The 22,638-nt window shown below is 40.6% G+C and overlaps 1 protein-coding gene across 4 annotated transcripts in view; it reads right to left on the minus strand.

Annotated features, from left to right (window-relative positions):
- Nucleotides 1-22,638, minus strand: part of cac (calcium voltage-gated channel subunit cacophony) — a 1,845,957-nt gene that overhangs the window by 110,640 nt on the left and 1,712,679 nt on the right. For all 4 annotated transcript variants that reach the window (XM_071696567.1, XM_071696568.1, XM_071696569.1 and 1 more), the window contains 2 exons: nt 15,297-15,457; nt 14,728-14,845 (listed from right to left, as the gene is read on the minus strand). In XM_071696567.1, coding sequence (XP_071552668.1) covers nt 14,728-14,845; nt 15,297-15,457 — 279 coding nt within the window. The remainder of the gene's footprint in view (nt 1-14,727; nt 14,846-15,296; nt 15,458-22,638) is intronic.

The following is a 22,638-nucleotide window of genomic DNA, read 5'->3' on the forward strand; positions in this document are numbered from 1 at the left end:
TGCCTCCCACACCAAATATTCTTAATACCTTCTACAGAGCATTTCTATCAACTCTATCATATGCCTTCTCCAGATCCATAAATGCTACATACAAATCCATTTGCTTTTCTAAGTATTTCTCACATACATTCTTCAAAGCAAACACCTGATCCACACATCCTCTACCACTTCTGAAACCACACTGCTCTTCCCCAATCTGATGTTCTGTACATGCCTTCACCCTCTCAATCAATACCTTCCCATATAATTTACCAGGAATACTCAACAAACTTATACCTCTGTAATTTGAGCACTCACTCTTATCCCCTTTGCCTTTGTACAATGGCACTATGCACGCATTCCGCCAATCCTCAGGCACCTCACCATGAGTCATACATACATTAAATAACCTTACTAACCAGTCAATAAAACAGTCACCCCCTTTTTTAATAAATTCCACTGCAATACCATCCAAACCTGCTACCTTGCCAGCTTTCATCTTCTGCAAAGCTTTTACTACCTCTTCTCTGTTTACCAAATCATTTTCCCTAACCCTCTCACTTTGCACCTCGACCAAATCACCCTATATCTGCCACTCTATCATCAAACACATTCAACAAACTTTCAAAATACTCACTCCATCTCCTTCTCACATCACCACTACTTGTTATCACCTCCCCATTTGCGCCCTTCACTGAAGTTCCCTTTTGCTCACTTGTCTTACGCACTTTATTTACCTCCTTCCAGAACATTTTTTTATTCTCCCTAAAATTTAATGATACTCTCTCACCCCAACTCTCATTTGCCCTCTTTTTCACCTCTTGCACCTTTCTCTTGACCTCAAGTCTCTTTCTTTTTTACATCTCCCACTCAATTGCATTTTTTCCCTGCAAAAATCGTCCAAATGCCTCTCTCTTCTCTTTCACTAATAATCTTACTTCTTCATCCCACCACTCACTACCCTTTCTAATCAACCCACCTCCCACTCTTCTCATGCCACAAGCATCTTTTGCGCAATCCATCACTGATTCCCTAAATACATCCCATTCCTCCCCCACTCCCTTTACTTCCATTGTTCTCACCTTTTTCCATTCTGTACTCAGTCTCTCCTGGTACTTCCTCACACAAGTCTCCTTCCCAAGCTCACTTACTCTCACCACCTTCTTCACCCCAACATTCACTCTTCTTTTCTGAAAACCCATACAAATCTTCACCTTAGCCTCCACAAGATAATGATCAGATATCCCTCCAGTTGCACCTCTCAGCACATTAACATACAAAAGTCTCTCTTTCGCGCACCTGTCAATTAACACGTAATCCAATAACGCTCTCTGGCCATCTCTCCTACTTACATACGTATACTTATGTATATCTCGCTTTTTAAACCAGGTATTCCCAATCACCAGTCCTTTTTCAGCACATAAATCTACAAGCTCTTCACCATTTCCATTTACAACACTGACACCCCATGTATACCAATTATTCCCTCAACTGCCACATTACTCACCTTTGCATTCAAATCACCCATCACTATAACCCGGTCTCGTGCATCAAAACCACTAACACACTCATTCAGCTGCTCCCAAAACACATGCCTCTCATGATCTTTCTTCTCATGCCCAGGTGCATATGCACCAATAATCACCCATCTCTCTCCATCAACTTTCAGTTTTACCCATATTAATTGAGCATTTACTTTCTTACATTCTATCACATACTCCCATAACTCCTGTTTCAGGAGTACCGCTACTCCTTCCCTTGCTCTTGTCCTCTCACTAACCCCTGACTTTACTCCCCAGACATTCCCAAACCACTCTTCCCCTTTACCCTTGAGCTTCGTTTCACTCAGAGCCAAAACATCCAGGTTCCTTTCCTCAAACATACTACCTATCTCTCCTTTTTTCACATCTTGGTTACATCCACACACATTCAGACACCCCTATATCTGCCACTCTATCATCAAACACATTCAACAAACCTTCAATATACTCACTCCATCTCCTTCTCACATCACCACTATTTGTTATCACCTCCCCATTAGCCCCCTTCACTGATGTTCCCATTTGTTCCCTTGTCTTACACACTTTATTTACCTCCTTCCAAAACATCTTTTTATTCTCCCTAAAATTTAATGATACTCTCTCACCCCAACTTTCATTTGCCCTCTTTTTCATCTCTTGCACCTTTCTCTTGACCTCCAGCCTCTTTCTTTTATACATTATACATTATATTATTATTATTATCATACTTTGTTGCTATCTCCCGTGTCAGCGAGATAGCGCAAGGAAACAGACGAAAGAATGGCCCAATCCACCCACATACACATGTATATACATACATGTCCCCACACGTACATATACACACCTACAAATTTCAACGTATACATATATATATACAGAGACATATACATATATACACATGTACATAATTCATACTTGCTGACTTTATTCATTCCCGTCACCAACCCACCACACATGAAATGACAACCCCCTGCCCCCGCATGCTTGCAAGGTAGCGCTAGGAAAAGACAACATAGGCCACATTCATTAACACTCAGTCTCTAGCTGTCATGTATAATGCACATATATACATACATAAACATACACAGACATATACATATATACACATGTACATATCTTTACTTGCTTGCCTTCATCCATTCCTGGCGCTACCCCACCCCACAGGAAACAGTATTGCTACCCCCTGCTACAGTGAGCTAGCACCAGGAAAACAGACAAAAAAGGCCACATTCACTCACACTCAGTCTCTAGCTGTCATGTGAAATATACCGAAACCACAGCTCCCTATCCACATCCAAGCCCCACAGACCTTTCCATGGTCTACGTCATAAGTTTCACATGCCCTGGTTCAGTCTACTGACAGCACATCGACCCCAGTATACCACATCATTCCAATTTACTTTCTTCCTTGCATGCCTCTCACCCTCCAGTATGTTCAGACCCCGATTGCTCAAAATCTTTTTCACTCCATCCTTCCACCTCCAATTTGCTCTCCCACTTCTCTTTCTTCCCTCTACCTCTGATACATACATCCTCTTTGGTAATCTTTCTTCATTCATTCTCTCCATGTGTCCAAACCATTTCAACACACCCTCTTCAGCTCTCTCAACCACACTCTTTTCATTTCCACACATCTCTCTTACCCTTTCATTACTTACTTGATCAAACCACCTCCCACTAAATATTGTCCTGAAGTATTTCATTTACAACACATCCACCCTCCTCCACACAACCCTATCTATAGCTCATGCCTCGCAACCATATAACATTGTTGGAACTACTATTCCTTCAAACATGTCCATTTTTCTTCTTCGAGATAACATTCTCTCCTTCCACACATTCTTCAACACTCCGGGAACCTTCGCCCCCTACCCCACTCTGCGACTCACTTCTGTTTCCATGGTTCCATTCGCTGCTAAGTCCACTCTCAGATATCTAAAACACTTCACTTTTTCCAATATTTCTCCATTCAAATTTACATCTCAATTAACTTGTCCCTCAACCCTACTGAACCTATTAACCTTACTCTTAATCACATTTACTCTCAATTTTCTCCTTTCACACACTTTTCCCAACTCAGTCACCAACTTCTGAAGTTTCTCAATCGAATAAGGCACTAGAACTGCATCATTGGCTAACAACAATGACTCCCTAGTCTGTGATGAAAGGTATGAAGGTGAAATCACACTTCAGTAGTTCATATAATTTCATCTAACATGTGATTTTTCTATACATGCGGCATGACATGTTACATGGAGACCATCCACCTCATCGAGTGATAATACTTAATACAGCTATCTAAATCTCAACAGAAGTACCATCCTGTATCTACCTACTTAGACAACACACTGGCCTGACCAACAACAACCATTAAAAGGGAGAGTGGTTAACGGGGGATTACACAACAGGGGTTGACCTGGGTAGCTAATTGTGTCAGGGACCCCTTTTCTTGTGTCTTTGTTTTTTGACAATTCTTTCATAATGATTTGGTTAATGATAGGATGGGCTTTAAAACTGTCTGGGGACAAATTAAAGGTCTTAGTATTAGCAATTAAGACAGAATCAATGATGTTGCAGGTGGCATAATCAGCAGAAGGGTATAAAATAATTGTATTTCTAAGGTCTACAGGGTGATCATTTTCATGAGAGTGTTTAGCAATCGCATTTTTGTGGTCGTCCCTGTGTACTGCTTGACAATGCTAACAACATCTCTCTGTTACAGTTTTCCTTGACTGGCCAATGTATATATCTTTATATGCCTTACATTTAATGGAGTAAACACTCCCAATCGTTGAATGATTTGGCTTAATTTCTATTAAGGTCTTACTGATGGTATTATTGTACCGGATGGCAACATTACAAGCACTGTTTTTTAGTACATATCTTATATCAGCTAAGTTGGGAGAATAGGGCAACACTAAACATTTAGACCTACTCTCATTTGTCACATTTTTGTTACCAGGAAAAAAATCATCAGAAAGATAAACCATCTGGAACGGAAAATCAATAAGATTTTTTACACCAGTTCATGGGTGAAAGCATAAAACCCAGATAAAAACACCAATTTTTCATCCCATTCCTTAACCAAGGATAAAAAAAAACTTGCTCTGGGTTTTGGTCTCTCTTTTTCTTTCAAATCAATGGATACTCTTAATGTGAAACAATTAGTGTCTATTGTAAAATCCACTAATGGCAGCGACCAGGAATCTGATTTCATATCCGTTTCAATTTAAAGTACCTTGACCAGTGAAAGTATTCTTAAGTTTAGTGGCAATGCACAGAGATTCCAGAGAGCCATTGAAAATCACAAGAAAAATGAAGATATTCATAGCACAAAATCAGATGAGACTACCCAATTCATGATTTTCAATACTGAAGCATGTGAAAGATTAACATCAAATCTCCTTAATAATAAAGTAAAGACTTTCAACTCTAGACTCAACTAATTGTTAAATAAGCATTAAGACATTCTCAAATCAGTGAGGGTAGATAATCCCTCTCTTATTTATATATATGGTCTCCCCAAACTCATAAAGATGTATATATGGTCTCCCCAAACTCATAAAGATGGATTTCCCCTCAGACCAATCATCTCATCTGTTAATTCCCTAGTTATGAATTTATCTAAATTGTTAACAAAACACCTTAGCAATGTTCAAGGAAAAAACTCTCCATAGCATGTTATAGCTTAGATTTTGTAAACAAAGTTGGAAACATAAATTTGCCTGATCTTAAACTCATTAGTGTTGATGTGAATTCCCTTTTCATTAAAGTTCCCATTGATGAAATTATCAAATATCTTAGGAGAAAATCACCTGATCTCAGTCTTGCCTTGCTCCTACCCATTAAAACTTTCAATGACTTAGCAGAGCTTTGCATTTCTAATAATGTTTTCCAAGATGATGGAAGTAATTTTTAAAGATAGAAATTTGGTCTTGCCTTGGGAAATCCACTAAGTCCTATTCTCAGTAACTTATTTATGGAATACTTTGAGACCCAAATTCTAACTTCAATCAATAATCATTCAAAAGTCTAGTTTAGATAAGTTGATGATGTGTGGTCCCTGTGGCCATCTTCCCAAGATTGTGATGTTTTCTTTAAGGAATCAAATAACATCCACCCCAATATCAAATTCAAGATTGAATGGGAGAAAGAAGGCAAACTGCCCTTTTTTGATGAGTTGGTAACTAGAAAATCTGATCACACATTCTTTAAGATCTACAGTATGCCTACCAACTCTGAGTTATATTCATTATTTTCCAGCACATGATTCTTCTATAAAAGCATCTGTAGTTATGTTTTATGTTTTTAAGAGCACTAAAGATATGTGATCCAATAGGTCTGGTAGACAAATATAGTTATATAAGATGTATCTTTAGGCAATTATTTTATCCCAAGTGGATTGTGAGCAAAGCTTATTGGAAAGCCACAAAGACATTTCATTCATCTAGAAACAAATATGTGACAAATGAGGATAGGTCTAGATGTTTAATGTTGCCCTATTCTCCCAACTTAGCTAATTCAAAAAATGTACCAAAAAACAGTGCTTGCAATGTTACCTTCCAGTACAATAACACCATCAGTACGACCTTAATAAAAGGTAGGCCAAATCATTCAACAGTTGGGAGTGTTTATGTCATCATATGCAAGGCATGTAAAGATACATACATTGGCCAGACTGGGAAAACTGTAATGGGGAGATGGTATTGGCACCATCAAGCAGTACACAGGGTTGATGACAAAAGTACGATTGCAAAACAGTGTCATGAAGACGAACGCCCTGTAAACAAAAAAAAAGAAAAAAGTTATTCTATACACTTCTGCTGACTGTGCCACCTGCAACATCAATGAATGTCTTAATTGCTAATAATAAGAACTTTAATTTGTCCCCAGGCAGCTTCAAAGCCCATCCTATCATTAACCAAATCATTATGGGAGAAATGACAAAAGACAAAAACATAAGAAAGGGAGTACCTGACATACCAGGTCAACCCCTGCCACGTAACCCCCCTTCCTTGACCACTCTCCCTTTTAATGGTTATTGTCAGTCAGGCCGGTGAGTTGTCTATGTTGGTAAACATCATCAGACATACTTCTGCTGTGATGTTGTGATTTAAATATCTATATAAAGTACTGGCACCTGATGAGAAGGACTGTATCCACAAAACATCATGCCACATGTAGAGAAAAATTAAGTCAAACAAAATTATGTGCAAGAGGTGAAAAAGAGGGCAAATGAGAGTTGGGGTGAGAGAGTATCATTAAATTTTAGGGAAAATAAAAAGATGTTCTGGAAGGAGGTAAATAAAGTGCGTAAGACAAGGGAGCAAATGGGAACTTCAGTGAAGGGCACTAATGGGGAGGTGATAACAAGTAGTGGTGAAGTGAGATGAGATGGAGTGAGTATTTTGAAGGTTTGTTGAATGTGTTTGATGATAGAGTGGCAGATATAGGGTGTTTTGGTCAAGGTGGTGTGCAAAGTGAGAGGGTTAGGGAAAATGATTTGGTAAACAGAGAAGAGGTAGTAAAAGCTTTGCAGAAGATGAAAGCCAGCAAGGCAGCAGGTTTGGATGGTATTGCAGTGGAATTTATTAAGAAAGGGGGTGACTGTATTACTGACTGGTTGGTAAGGTTATTTAATGTATGTATGACTCATGGTGAGGTGCCTGAGGATTGGCGGAATGCGTGCATAGTGCCATTGTACAAAGGCAAAGGGGATAAGAGTGAGTGCTCAAATTACAGAGGTATAAGTTTGTTGAGTATTCCTGGTAAATTATATGGGAGGGTATTGATTGAGAGGGTGAAGGCATGTACAGAGCATCAGATTGGGGAAGAGCAGTGTGGTTTCAGAAGTGGTAGAGGATGTGTGGATCAGGTGTTTGCTTTGAAGAATGTATGTGAGAAATACTTAGCAAAGCAAATGGATTTGTATGTAGCATTTATGGATCTGGAGATGGCATACGATAGAGTTGATAGAGATGCTCTGTGGAAGGTATTAAGAATATGTGGTGTGGGAGGCAAGTTGTTAGAAGCAGTGAAAAGTTTTTATCGAGGATGTAAGGCATGTGTACGTGTAGGAAGAGAGGAAAGTGATTGGTTCTCAGTGAATGTAGGTTTGCGACAGGGGTGTGTGATGTCTCCATGGTTGTTTAATTTGTTTATGGATGGAGTTGTTAGGGAGGTGAATGCAAGAGTTTTGGAAAGAGGGGCAAGAATGAAGTCTGTTGTGGATGAGAGAGCTTGGGAAGTGAGTCAGTTGTTGTTCGCTGATGATACAGCGCTGGTGGCTGATTCATGTGAGAAACTGCAGAAGCTGGTGACTGAGTTTGGTAAAGTGTGTGAAAGAAGAAAGTTAAGAGTAAATGTGAATAAGAGCAAGGTTATTAGGTACAGTAAGGTTGGGGGTCAAGTCAACTGGGAGGTAAGTTTGAATGGAGAAAAACTGAAGGAAGTAAAGTGTTTTAGATATCTGGGAGTGGATCTGGCAGCAGATGGAACCATGGAAGCGGAAGTGGATCATAGGGTGGGGGAGGGGGCGAAAATCCTGGGAGCCTTGAAGAATGTGTGGAAGTCGAGAACATTATCTCGGAAAGCAAAAATGTGTATGTTTGAAGGAATAGTGGTTCCAACAATGTTGTATGGTTGCGAGGCGTGGGCTATGGATAGAGTTGTGCGCAGGAGGATGGATGTGCTGGAAATGAGATGTTTGAGGACAATGTGTGGTGTGAGGTGGTTTGATCAAGTAAGTAACGTAAGGGTAAGAGAGATGTGTGGAAATAAAAAGAGCGTGGTTGAGAGAGCAGAAGAGGGTGTTTTGAAATGGTTTGGGCACATGGAGAGAATGAGTGAGGAAAGATTGACCAAGAGGATATATGTGTCGGAGGTGGAGGGAACGAGGAGAAGTGGGAGACCAAATTGGAGGTGGAAAGATGGAGTGAAAAAGATTTTGTGTGATCGGGGCCTGAAGATGCAGGAGGGTGAAAGGAGGGCAAGGAATAGAGTGAATTGGATCGATGTGGCATACCGGGGTTGACGTGCTGTCAGTGGAATGAATCAGGGCATGTGAAGCATCTGGGGTAAACCATGGAAAGCTGTGTAGGTATGTATATTTGCATGTGTGGATGTGTATGTGGGTGGGTTGGGCCATTTCTTTTGTCTGTTTCCTTGCGCTACCTCGCAAACGCGGGAGACAGCGACAAAAAAAAAAAAAAAAAATTATGTGAACTACTGAAGTGCAATTTCACCTTCATTTATTGATTCATTATTATACTTTGTCACTGTCTCCCGCATTAGCGAGGTAGCGCAAGGAAACAGACAAAAGAATGGCCCAACCCACCCACATACACATGTATATACATGCATGTCCACACACGCAAATATACATACCTGTATATCTCAACAGATACATACAAATACATACACAGACATATACATATATACATATGTACATAATTCACACTTGCTGAGTTTATTCATTCCCGTCACCACCCCGCCACAAATGAAATGACAACCCCCTCCCCCTGCATGTGCGCGAGGTAGTGCTAGGAAACGACAACAAAGGCCACATTCGTTCACACTCACTCTCTAGCTGTCATGTATAATGCATCGAAACCACAGCTCCCTTTCCACATCCAGGCCCCACAAAACTTTCCATAGTTTACCCCAGACGCTTTAAGTGCCCTGGTTCAAACCAATGACAGCATGTTGACCCTGGTATACCACATCGTTCCAATTCACTCTATTCCTTGCACGCCTTTCACCCTCCTGTATGTTCAGGCCCCGATATACATACGTATATTTATGTATATCTCTTTTTAAACCAAGTATTCTAAGTCACCAGTCTTTTTTCAGCACACAAATCTACACGCTCTTCACCATTTCCACTTACAACACTAAGCACCCTATGTACACCAATTATACCCCCAACTGCTACACTACTCAACTTTGCAATCAAATCACCCATCTCTCTCCATATACTTTCAGTTTTACCCACATCAATCCAAATATGTAAAGTGCATAAGACAAGGGATCAAAAGGGAACATCAGTGAAGGGGGCTAATGGGGAGGTGATAACAAGTGGTGACGTGTGGAGATGGAGTGAGTATTTTGCAGTTTTGTTGAACGTGTTTGATGATAAGAGTGGCAGATATAGGGTGTTTTGGTCGAGGTGGTGTGCAAAGTGCGAGGGTTAGGGAAAATGATTTAGTAAACAGAGAAGAGGTAGTAAAAGCTTTGTGGAAGATAAAAGCCAGCAAGGCAGCGGGTTTGGATGGTATTGCAGCGGAATTTATTAAAAAAAGGAGGTGACTGTATTGTTGACTTGTTGGTAAGGTTATTCAATGTATGTATGACTCATGGTGAGGTGCCTGAGGATTAGCAGAATGCTTGCATAGTGCCATTGTACAAAGGCAAAGGGGATGAAGGTGTGTGCTCAAATTAAAGAGGTATAAGTTTGTTGAGTATTCCTGAGAAATTATATGGGAGGGTATTGATTGAGAGGGTGAAGGTATGTACAGAGCATCAGATTAGGGAAGAGCAGTGTGGTTTCAGAAGTGGTAGAGGATGTGTGGATCCGATGTTTGCTTTGAAGAATGTATGTGAGAAATACTTAGAAAAGCAAATGGATTTGTATGTAGCATTTATGGATCTGGAGAAGGCATATGATAGAGTTGATAGAGATGCTCTGTGGAAGGTATTAAGAATATATGGTGTGGGAGGCAAGTTGTTAGAAGCAGTGAAAGGTTTTTATCGAGGATGTAAGGTATGTGTACGAGTTGGAAAAGAGGAAAGTGATTGGTTCTCGGTGAGTGTTGGTGTGTGGCAGGGGTGCGTGATGTCTCCATGGTTGTTTAATTTGTTTATGGATGGGGATGTTAGGGAAGTGAATGCAAGAATTTTGGAAAGAGGGGCAAATATGCAGTCTGTTGTGGATGAGAGAGCTTGGGAAGTGAGTCAGTTGTTGTTCGCTGATGATACAGCACTGGTGGCTGATTCAGGTGAGAAACTGCAGAAGCTGGTGACTGAGTTGGGTAAAGTGTGTGAAAGAGGAAAGCTGAGAGTAAATGTGAATAAGAGCAAGGTTATTAGGTACAGTAGGGTTGAGGGACAAGTCAATTAGGAGGTAAGTTTAAATGGAGAGAAACTGGAGGAAGTGAAGTGTTTTAGATATCTGGGAGTGGATTTGGCAATGGATGGAACCATGGAAGTGGAAGTGAGTCATAGGATGGGGGAGGGGGCGAAAGTTCTGGGAGTGTTGAAAAATGTGTGGAAGGCGAGAACGTTATCTTGGAAAGCAAAAATGGGTATGTTTGAAGGAATAGTGGTTCCAACAATGTTATGTGGTTGCAAGGCATGGACTATAGACAGAGTTAAGCGGAGGAGGGTGGATGTGCTGGAAATGAGATGTTTGAGGACAATATGTGGTGTGAGGTGGTTTTATTAAGTAAGTAATAATAGGGTAAGAGAGATGTGTGGTAATAAAAAGAATGTGGCTGAGAGAGCAGAAGAGGGTGTTTTGAGATGGTTTGGTCACATGCAGAGAATGAGTGAGGAAAGATTGACCAAGAAAATATATGTGTCAGAGGTGGAAGAAACGAGGAGAACTGGGAGACCAAATTGGAGGTGGAAAGATGGAGTGAAAAAGATTTTGAGTGATCGGGGCCTGAACATGCAGGAGGGTGAAAGGTGTGCAAGGAATAGAGTGAACTGGAATGATGTGGTATTCCGGGGTCATGCTGTCAATGCTCCCTTTCCACAGCCAGGCCCCACAGAACTTTCCATGGTTTACCCCAGACGCTTCACATGCCCTGGTTCAATCCATTAACAGTGCATCGACCCCAGTATACCACATCGCTCCAATTCACTCTATTCCCTGCACGCCTTTCACCCTCATGCAGGCTCAGGACACGATCACTCAAAGTCTTTTTCACTCCATCTTTCCACCTCCAATTTGGTCTCCCACACTGCTCTTCCCCAATCTGATGCTCTGTAAATGCCTTCACCCTCTCAATCAATACCCTCCCATATAATTTACCAGGAATACTCAACAAACTTATACCTCTGTAATTTGAGCACTCACTCTTATCCCCTTTGCCTTTGTACAATGGCACTATGCACGCATTCCGCCAATCCTCAGGCACCTCACCATGAGTCATACATACATTAAATAACCTTACCAACCAGTCAACAATACAGTCACCCCCTTTTTTAATAAATTCCACTGCAATACCATCCAAACCTGCTGCCTTGCCGGCTTTCATCTTCCGCAAAGCTTTCACTACCTCTTCTCTGTTTACCAAATCATTTTCCCTAACCCTCTCACTTTCCACACCACCTCAACCAAAACACCCTATATCTGCCACTCTATCATCAAACACATTCAACAAACCTTCAAAATACTCACTCCATCTCCTTCTCACATCACCACTACTTGTTATCACCTCCCCATTTGCGCCCTTCACTGAAGTTCCCATTTGCTCCCTTGTCTTACGCACTTTATTTACCTCCTTCCAGAATATATATATATATATGAGATGTTTGAGGACAATGTGTGGTGTGAGGTGGTTTGATCGAGTAAGTAATGTAAGGGTAAGAGAGATGTGTGGAAATAAAAAGAGCATGGTTGAGAGAGCAGAAGAGCAGAAACCCTCCCCTCCTTGTATTTTAACTTTCTAAAAGGGGAAACAGAAGAAGGAGTCACGCGCGGAGTGCTCATCCTCCTTGAAGGCTCAGATTGAGGTGTCTAAATGTGTGTGGATGTAACCAAGATGAGAAAAAAGGAGAGATAGGTAGTATGTTTGAGGAAAGGAACCTGGATGTTTTGGCTCTGAGTGAAACGAAGCTCAAGAGTAAAGGGGAAGAGTGGTTTGGGAATGTCTTGGGAGTAAAGTCAAGGGTTAGTGAGAGGACAAGAGCAAGGGAAGGAGTAGCACTACTCCTGAAACAGGAGTGGTGGGAGTATGTGATAGAGTGTAAGAAAGTGAACTCTAGATTGATATGGGTAAAACTGAAAGCTGATGGAGAGAGATGGGTGATTATTGGTGCATATGCACCTGGGCATGAGAAGATCATGAGAGGCAAGTGTTTTGGGAGCAGCTGAATGAGTGTGTTAGTGGTTTTGATGCACGAGACTGGATTATAGTGATGGGTGATTAGAATGCAAAGGTGAGTAATGTGGCAGTTGAGGGAATAATTGGTATACATGGGGTGTTCAGTGTTGTAAATGGAAATGGTGAAGAGCTTGTAGATTTATGTGCTGAAAAAGGACTGGTGATTGGGAATGCCTGGTTTAAAAAGAGAGATATACATAAGTATACGTATGTAAGTAGGAGAGATGGCCAGAGAGCGTTATTGGATTACATGTTAATTGATAGGCGCGCAAAAGAGAGACTTTTGGATGTTAATGTGCTGAGAGGTGCAACTGGAGGGATGTCTGATCATTATCTTGTGGAGGCGAAGGTGAAGATTTGTAGAGGTTTTCAGAAAAGAAGAGAGAATGTTGGGGTGAAGAGAGTGGTGAGAGTAAGTGAGCTTGGGAAGGAGACTTGTGTGAGAAAGTACCAGGAGAGTCTGAGTACAGAATGGAAAAAGGTGAGAACACAGGAGGTAAGGGGAGTGGGGGAGGAATGGGATGTATTTAGGGAATCAGTGATGGATTGTGCAAAAGATGCTTGGGGCCTGAGAAGCGTGGGAGATGGGCAGATTGGAAAGGGTAGTGAGTGGTGGGATGAAGAAGTAAGATTATTAGTGAAAGAGAAGAGAGAGGCATTTGGACGATTTTTGCAGGGAAATAACGCAAATGAGTGGGAAATTTATAAAAGACAGAGGCAGGAGGTCAAGAGAAAGGTGCAAGAGGTGAAAAAGAGGGCAAATGAGAGTTGGGGTGAGAGAGTATCATTAAATTCAAGGGAGAATAAAAAGATATTTTGGAAGGAGGTAAATAAAGTGCATAAGACAAGGGAACAAATGGGAACTTCAGTGAAGGGGGCTAATGGGGGGGTGATAACAAGTAGTGGTGATGTGAAAAGTAGATGGAATGAGTATTTTGAAGGTTTGATGAATGTGTTTGATGATAGAGTGGCAGATATAGGGTGTTTTGGTTGAGGTGGTGTGCAAAGTGAGAGGGTTAGGGAGGATGATTTGGTAAACAGAAAAGAAAAGTAAAAGCTTTGTGGAAGATGAAAGCCGGCAAGGCAGCGGGTTTGGATGGCATTGCAGTGGGATTTATTAAAAAAGGGGGTGACTGTATTGTTGACTGGTTGGTAAGGTTATTTAATGTATGTATGACTCATGGTGAGGTGCCTGGAGATTGGTGGAATGCTTGCATAGTGCCATTGTACAAAGGCAAAGGGGACAAAGTTGAGTGCTCAAATTACAGAGGTATAAGTTTGTTGAGTATTCCTGGTAAATTATATGGGAGGGTATTGATTGAGAGGGTGAAGGCATGTACAGAGCATCAGATTGGGGAAGAGCAGTGTGGGAGACCAAATTGGAGGTGGAAAGATGGAGTGAAAAAGACTTTGAGTGATCGTGTCCTGAACCTGCATGAGGGTGAAAGGCGTGCAAGGAATAGAGTGAATTGGAGCGATGTGGTATACTGGGGTCGATGGTTCAGTCCATTGACAGCATCTCGACCCCAGTATACCACATCCTTCCAATTCACTCTATTCCTTGCACCCCTCTCAGCCTCCTGTATGTTCAGGCCCAGATCACTCAAAATCTCTTTCACTACATCCCTGGGGATAGGAGAGAAAAAATACTTCTCACGTATTCCCTGCATATTGCAGAAGGTGACTAAAATGGGTGGAAGCAAGAGGCTGGAAATCCTCCCCTCCTGTCTTCCAAAAGAAAGAACAAAAGTGTATATATGGTTCATTTACTGATTTACAAAAATATGTATAAATTTTCCACATCTATTCTATCATCTATTTTTCAATCACTGCCCAACTTTTACGAGTGATAAACTTAGAGGGTGACCCACTGAACTTAATTCAATGCTTACTGTTTAAACTCAAAATTATTCTTCGCATTTTATGAAAAGAAAATCATTGTAAAAATTAATAAAAAAAATAACATGCTAATGTGAGTTGTTTTCACACATTTCAGACACCAAAATCTTAATGTTTTCCGAGAGTGGCAGTTATTGGATAGGAAGAGCATGTGATGGGAGGAGCCATGCGGCAGTAGACACTGGTGACACCATGCAACGTGAGGACGGCTAGCACCAAACCTGCCAGCTGGCCACACTCGACCCGTCGTGGTCTGAGCCACGCTTGGAGGCACCGCCTCCACCCAATAACGTCAGGGACTTTTTCGACCCTTTGTCACTACCAAGTACATTGTCTATGCTGTAAAACGGAGAAGATTGAAGCATGATATGAGTTTTATATAAATGGTGGATTATCATGGACTATATCATATAAACATAATTCTCACATATACATTGGATACTGACAGTCACCACAGTCTATATATATATATATATATATATATATATATATATATATATATATATATATATATATATATACATATATATATGCAAACAACAGACATAATTATACCAAAAGAAAATGTAGTATATTAAAGATATAACATGAAGTATGTATATCAATACCTATAAAATACCCCTTAAAAGCTTAAAAATACCAAACACGAATGTGGTGGCTGTTTCACAGTTACTCATCAGTATAATCCACTCATTATTGTCATGATATATCAGGTAACATCTTGAAGACTAGTTTTCCCGCGCTATGGTGCAGGGTCGTGGCTGAGGATGGAGAGTCGTCGACGCCCTACCTTACGTTGGATTGAGAGAGGCTGCCCTGGCGGCTCTGGTGTCCCTGGGAGTCCTGCTGCTCATCGATGGAGCGTGGAAGGCTGGTCCTTGAAGCATGGGTGCTCTTGTTCGGTGCGGCAGGTGCTGCTATGCCCATCAGTCGCGCAAACAAACTGGGCTTCTGTGGTGCCACCATCGAGGGTCAGGGGAGGGTGAGATGCTCGAGACACGGAAGCTATAGTTGAACTGTTACAGCTAAAGTATTCATATATGGTGGCTTACTGAATCAATTATGGAGTGAAGTATATTCCTTTTATCAATAACTTAAATTTCAATTGAATTTCACAAGGTTAACTGAACTGCCTTTAAGACTTGTACTTTTCTACTTTCAAATATAGCTTCCATTTTTCGAACTCCTACAAACATCGATTTGAACATCAGGTTTTATAATATAATTTAAGAAAAATTTATAAACATCAATAACAACAGGAGTAAAGAAATCAACCAAATGCGGGATGAAAGAGGAAGAAGATTGTGAAGGAGTCGTGGCATGACAGTCGTAACTCACATAAATTTTTGGGGCAAGTTCTTGATGCTATGTGGCTTAGAATCTTGTCCTTACTGCCATCATATCAAACTAACTAACTAACTCATATGCTGAGAAAGCTATCACAGAAAAGCATATGGCACAAAGTTTTACCACATTTTTCATTTTAACGTGGACTGATAGATTCTTCCCAGTACATTGCAACGTAAAAGGTATTTGCTGAGTTTGAATTACTAAGCTCTCTAGAAAAACTTTGCATACTACAACCGCCATCCACAAACACCAACATTATCTGCTTTTTTATCGTATACTTCATTTGATATACAAAAACAATGTTACACACAATGGGTGAAAAGCTTAACACGAGAAAGGTTAAATCATAAAGATGTCCCATTAATATTACATAAACTTCTTAGTGCCTTGTTTCAGTTGTATATATTAATGATTTAGCAGATGCATTGTGGATACTTTTTAAATGTTCTATTTCATCAGTCACTATCAAGGAGCCAGTCACTATAAGAAAGATGACATGACTATCAAGAAACCTGATCCATTGCCCATAGTAACTGAATCTTAGGGAAACATTAAACTTTGAATAAATGTCACCCAACTTCACACCGATGAAATGCCCTTCAATAATCATGTGAATTCCATTACAACTAACTAGAACAGCAACCCACTTGCATGGGACCATTTATTACTGTTAGAATCATGTCACTGTTTAAGAAATGGTGGAATATGCCTGTTCAACACCACACTTCCAGAAAGATAATTCTTCCAATACAACACTGTAAAGAATGATCTTCATGGAAGTCTTCATTTGGGTCAATGTAGTGAGTGATGGGGTCATGGTTTCAGGTTTGTGTACACTAGCGTGAAGAGCGAGTGGCTTACATGCGAGGCTCTAGTGGCTGGCAGTTGATACTTGAACTTGTTCAACTACCCTCATTACCCAGTAATTATAGATTTCTCCATTCCAGCTTCAAGTTACAGTAATGTATATAAAAAAAATATTGTATCATATTCTATACCATTTATCAGAAGATTAACAGAGACCTGCAATACTCTGTTATAACTTAAAAGCCAAAACCTTATATTAATTCTGGGCAAGAGGATGATAAAAAACACAAGTTCAACCACTCATCTTGAGTCTCCATAAGCGAGGAGCCACCCAGACATACAATGGAACCCTCGTGGAGAACTCCAAACACACTTTTAGATGTAAGCAGTTCTTTTCACAGCCTTGTAGCAGGTGTATATGTGGATCTAAGAGAAATTTGTGTCCGGATCTATTTAATAGAAATGACCAGGTTCTCTGTGTTCATAAGTGCTATACCACAAATTATACAAAATCATAACTTTTTGCATTTTAAAAACTAAGACAGTAATGTTAGACAAAATAACTAATACAGAAGGTATTCTTCCTTGGATGTACAAATAATCAGATCTGAGAATGCAGGATTCTACCCAACAAGGAAAAAACATGGGCACTTACCATGATATTCATTTAAGGAAGTAATTAGAATTTCTTGCTGACAACATATGAATAACATACTGTACACCATGAAACTCCTATCCTTCCCACTTTCTTCCTCAGTCCATTTTTACTTCCAAACCTTCTGTTGCCTCAAGGGATGGAAGCAAACTACCCTTGGATGCAATAATTGACACATTCAAGAAAACAGCTCCTCCAAAGTTAAAAACAAAAGCTTTTTCCTCTTCTGGAGGAGCAACTTCACCAAGAATACTGGCATAATCTGGCAAGGGAAGTGGAAAGCTACACCACAAACAGATGATGTCATAGTAAAGCCATGAGCTGTCCAATATCACATATTTAAAATGTGAGAACATCCCTTTCATAAACAACTGATGGAAAGTAAATGGTTTGTAGCCAATTAAAACCATTTAATTCATCAAATCTGATGAGGTTAAGACCTACAGAAGAAAAAATCACTGGACAAAATACATATGGTCTGAGCAGGGTAATAACCTTGTATATAAGAAAGGCTACTTATGCAGCTAAGGACTCTCATGTTTCACAGCCACATGCAGATTTTACAGGAATTCAAAGCAACATTTAACCTGAAATTTTGTGTTACCTTGAGCTTTAAGTTCATTCCATATCAAATGAAGAATTGACATACGGGTAAGCCTTTGCACCATACTTTGGGAACCAGTTAAAATATCTTGGATTAATAATTATCTATCATACGAATTCATGGTGGAGGAGCATATAACCCAAGGGCAGAAAAGAACAGGGAGATTACAAAATTTTCTAAATAAATTTGATTTCTTGCCACCAAATGACTACAGGAATACAGACATTTTGGTCTCATTTACATCATGTAACCATGTAGGTTAAAGAATATCCATCTCAATAACAGGTACATAATAATGAACATTTGTACAAACTTGTTTGTCTCAACTAAACTTCCTTTCAGAAAAGCTGCTCAAATTGTATATAAAAGTACAACCCTACATCTGGAGAGAACAGTTCTCTCCTTTTCTCATTCCACTTTCCTTCCTGGCTTGATTCAATAAATGACAATTTGAAGTATCAACTTATCCTCTGTCACCTCTCAACTGAACCTCATTCTCTCTGCTACCACAATGATTCTTTCTTTCTTTCTTTTAAAAATACTATTTCGATTTCTGGTCCTGAGATGGCCCTTTGTGTATCTTCCCTTCAAGCTGTGAACATACCATCTAAAACCCCTTATGTCCTTCAGGCAATATATGAAGACTGGAAACTCAAGGTGTGGCTAAGTTGATATCTTATTCTCTCTTTCCAATGCTAAACAGTGGAACTCTTTTTGGTGTTATGTTCTTCCTACATTTTAATAAAGCATTTCCTAATACAACAATTTTTCATCTACCTTACTTAGTCGCTGTCTCCCGTGTTAGCAAGGTAGTGCAAGGAAACAGATGAAAGAATGGCCCAACCCAGCCACAAACACATGCACATACATCAACGCCCACATACGCACATATACATACCTATACATCTCGACGTAAACATACATATACATACAAAGACATATACATATGTGCACATGTACATATTCATACTTGCTGCCTTTATCCATTCCTGTCACCACCCCACCACACATGAAATGGCAACCCCCCCATGCGTGAGGTAGCGCAAGGAAAAGACAACAAAGGCCACATTTGTTCACACTCAGTCACTAGCTGTCATGTGTAATGCACCCAAACCACAGCTCCCTATCCAAATCTAGGCCCCACACACCTTTCCATGGGTTACCCCAGATGTTTTACGTACAGTGGTTCAATCCATTGACAGCACGTCGACCCTAGTACACCACATAGTTTCAATTCACTCTATTCCTTGCACGTCTTTCACCCTCCTGTATGTTCAGGTCACAATCGTTCAAAATCTTTTTCACCCCATCCTTCCATCTCTAATTTGATCTCCCACTTCTCCTCATTCCCACCACCTCTGACACATATATCCTCTTGGTCAATCTTTCCTCACTCATTCTCTCAATGTGGCCAAACCATTTCAATACACCCTCTTCTGCTCTCTCAACCACACTCTTTTTTTTTACCACATGAGATAACATTCTTGCCTTCCACAAATTCTTCAACGTTCCTAGAATTTTCACCCCCTTCCGCACCCTGTGACTCACTTCTGCTTCCATGGTTCCATCCACTGCCAAATCCACTCACAGATATCTAAAACACTTCACTTCCTCCAGTTTTTCTCCATTCAAACTTACCTCCCAATTAACTTGCCCCTCAACCCTACTGAACCTAATAACCCTGCTCTTATTCACATTTACTCTCAGCTTTCTTCTTTCACACACTTTATCAAACTCAGCTACCAAATTCTTCAGTTTCTCACCCAAGTCAGCCACCAGCGCTGTATCATCAGTGAACAACTGCATACTTGCCCCTCTCTAAAACTCTTGCATTCACCTCCCTAACAACCCCATCCATATACAAATTAAACAACCATGGAAACATCACACAACCCTGTCGCAAACTGACATTCACTAGGAACCAAACACTTTCCTCTCTCCCTACTCGTACACATGCCTTACATCCTCGATAAAACTTTCCACTGTTTCTAGCAACTTACCTCCCACACCATACACTCTTAATACCTTCCACAAAGCATCTCTATCAACTCTATCATATGCCTTCTCCAGATCCATAAATGATACATACAAATCCATCTGTTTTTCTAAGTATTTCTCACATACATTCTTCAAAGCAAACACCTGATCCAAACATCCTCTACCACTTCTGAAACCACACTGCTCTTCCCCAATCTGATGCTCTGTACATGCCTTCACCCTCTCAATCAATCAATACCCTCCCATGTAATTTCCCAGGAATACTCAACAAACTTATACCTCTGTAATTTGAACACTCACCTTTATCCCCTTTTCCTTTGTACAATGGCATATGCACGCATTCCGCCAATCCTCAGGCACTTCCCCATTAACCATACATACATCCTTACCAACCGGTCAACAACAGTCACCCTCTTTTTTAATAAATTTCACTGCAATACCATCCAAACCTGCTGCCTTGCTGGCTTTTCATCTTCCAAAAAGCTTTCACTACGTCTTCTCTGTTCAACAAATCATTTTCCCTGACCCTCTCACTTCGCACATTGCCTCAACCAAAACACCCTATATCTGCCACTCTATCATCAAACACATATTCAGACACCCCAGTCTGAGCCTTCAAGGAGGATGAGCACTCCCTGGATGACTCCTTCTGTTTCCCCTTTTAGAAACTCAAAACACAAGGATGGGAGGGTTTCTAGCCACCCGCTCCCGTCCCCTTTAGTCACCTTCTATGACATATGAGGAATGCGAAGGATGTATTCTTTCTCTCCTATCCCCCTATTCAAAGAGTAAGTAATATTTTTTTTCTACTATTTTTACTCTGTCTGGCCTTAATGTGTGCACAAGCATCTCTGCCTTTTCACATTCATATATAATGGGGGGTGCCATTTCATGTTTGGCAGGGCGGTGACAGGAATAGAGGAAGGCAGCAAGTATGAATATGTACATGTGTATATGTGTATATGTCTGTGTATGTATATGTATGTATATATTTATATATTATTATATTATACTTTGTCGCTGTCTGCCGCATTAGCGAGGTAGCGCGAGGAAATAAAAAAAGAATGACCCAACCCACCCACATACACATCTATATACATACACGTCCACACACGCACATATACATACCTATGCATCTCAACATATACATATATATACACACACACACATATACATATATACACACGTACATAATTCATAGTCTGCCCTTTTTCATTACCGTCGCCACTCCGTCATACATGAAATGACAACCCCCTCCTCCTGCATGTGCATGAGGTAGCACTAGGAAAAGACAACAAAGGCCACATTCATTCACACTCACTCTCTAGCTGTCGTGTGTAACGCACCGAAACCACAGCTCCCTTTCCACATCCAGGCCCTACAGAACTTTCCGTGGTTTACCCTAGACGCTTCACTTGTCCTGGTTCAATCCATTGACAGCACGTCGACCCCAGTATACCAAATTGTTCCAATTCACTCTATTCCTTGCACACCTTTCACCCTCCTGCATGTTCAGGCCCCGATCACTCAAAATCTTTTCCACTCCATCTTTCCACCTCCAATTTGGTCTCCCACTTCTCCTCGTTCCCTCCACCCCTGACACATATATACTCTTTGTCAATCTTTCTTCGCTCCATCTCTCCATGTGACCAAACCATTTCAAAACACCCTCTTCTGCTCTCTCAGCAACACTCTTTATATTACCAAACATCTCTCTTACCCTTTCATTACTTACTCGATCAAACCACCTCACACCAAATATTGTCCTCAAACATCTCATTAGCAGCACACCCACCCTCCTCCACGCAACTCTATCTACAGCCCATAACTTGCAACCATATAACATTGTTGGAACCACTAGTCCTTCAAACATACCCATTTTTGCTTTCCAAGATATATATACGAGAGTGTATATATATATATATATATATATATATATATATATATATATATATATATATATATATATATTATTTATTATTTTTATTATACTTTGTCGCTGTCTCCCGCGTTTGCGAGGTAGCGCAAGGAAGCAGACGAAAGAAAGAAATGGCCCAACCCACCCCCATACACATGTATATACATACGTCCACACACACAAATATACATACCTACACAGCTTTCCATGGTTTACCCCAGACGCTTCACATGCCCTGATTCAATCCACTGACAGCACGTCAACCCCAGTATACCACATCGATCCAATTCACTCTATTCCTTGCCCGCCTTTCACCCTCTTGCATCTTCAGGCCCCGATCACACAAAATCTTTTTCACTCCATCTTTCCACCTCCAATTTGGTCTCCCTCTTCTCCTCGTTCCCTCCACCTCCGACACATATATCCTCTTGGTCAATTTTTCCTCACTCATTCTCTCCATGTGACCAAACCATTTCAAAACACCCTCTTCTGCTCTCTCAACCACGCTCTTTTTATTTCCACACATCTCTCTTACCCTTACGTTACTTACTCGATCAAACCACCTCACACCACACATTGTCCTCAAACATCTCATTTCCAGCACATCCATCCTCCTGCGCACAACTCTCTCCATAGTCCACACCTCGCAACCATACAACATCGTTGGAACCACTATTCCTTCAAACATACCCATTTTTGCTTTCCGAGATAATGTTCTCGACTTCCACACATTCTTCAAGGCTCCCAGAATTTTCGCCCCCTCCCCCACCCTATGATCCACTTCCGCTTCCATGGTTCCA

Source organism: Panulirus ornatus, chromosome 59 (assembly GCF_036320965.1).
Source record: "Panulirus ornatus isolate Po-2019 chromosome 59, ASM3632096v1, whole genome shotgun sequence".
Taxonomy (NCBI): Eukaryota; Metazoa; Arthropoda; class Malacostraca; order Decapoda; family Palinuridae; genus Panulirus; species Panulirus ornatus.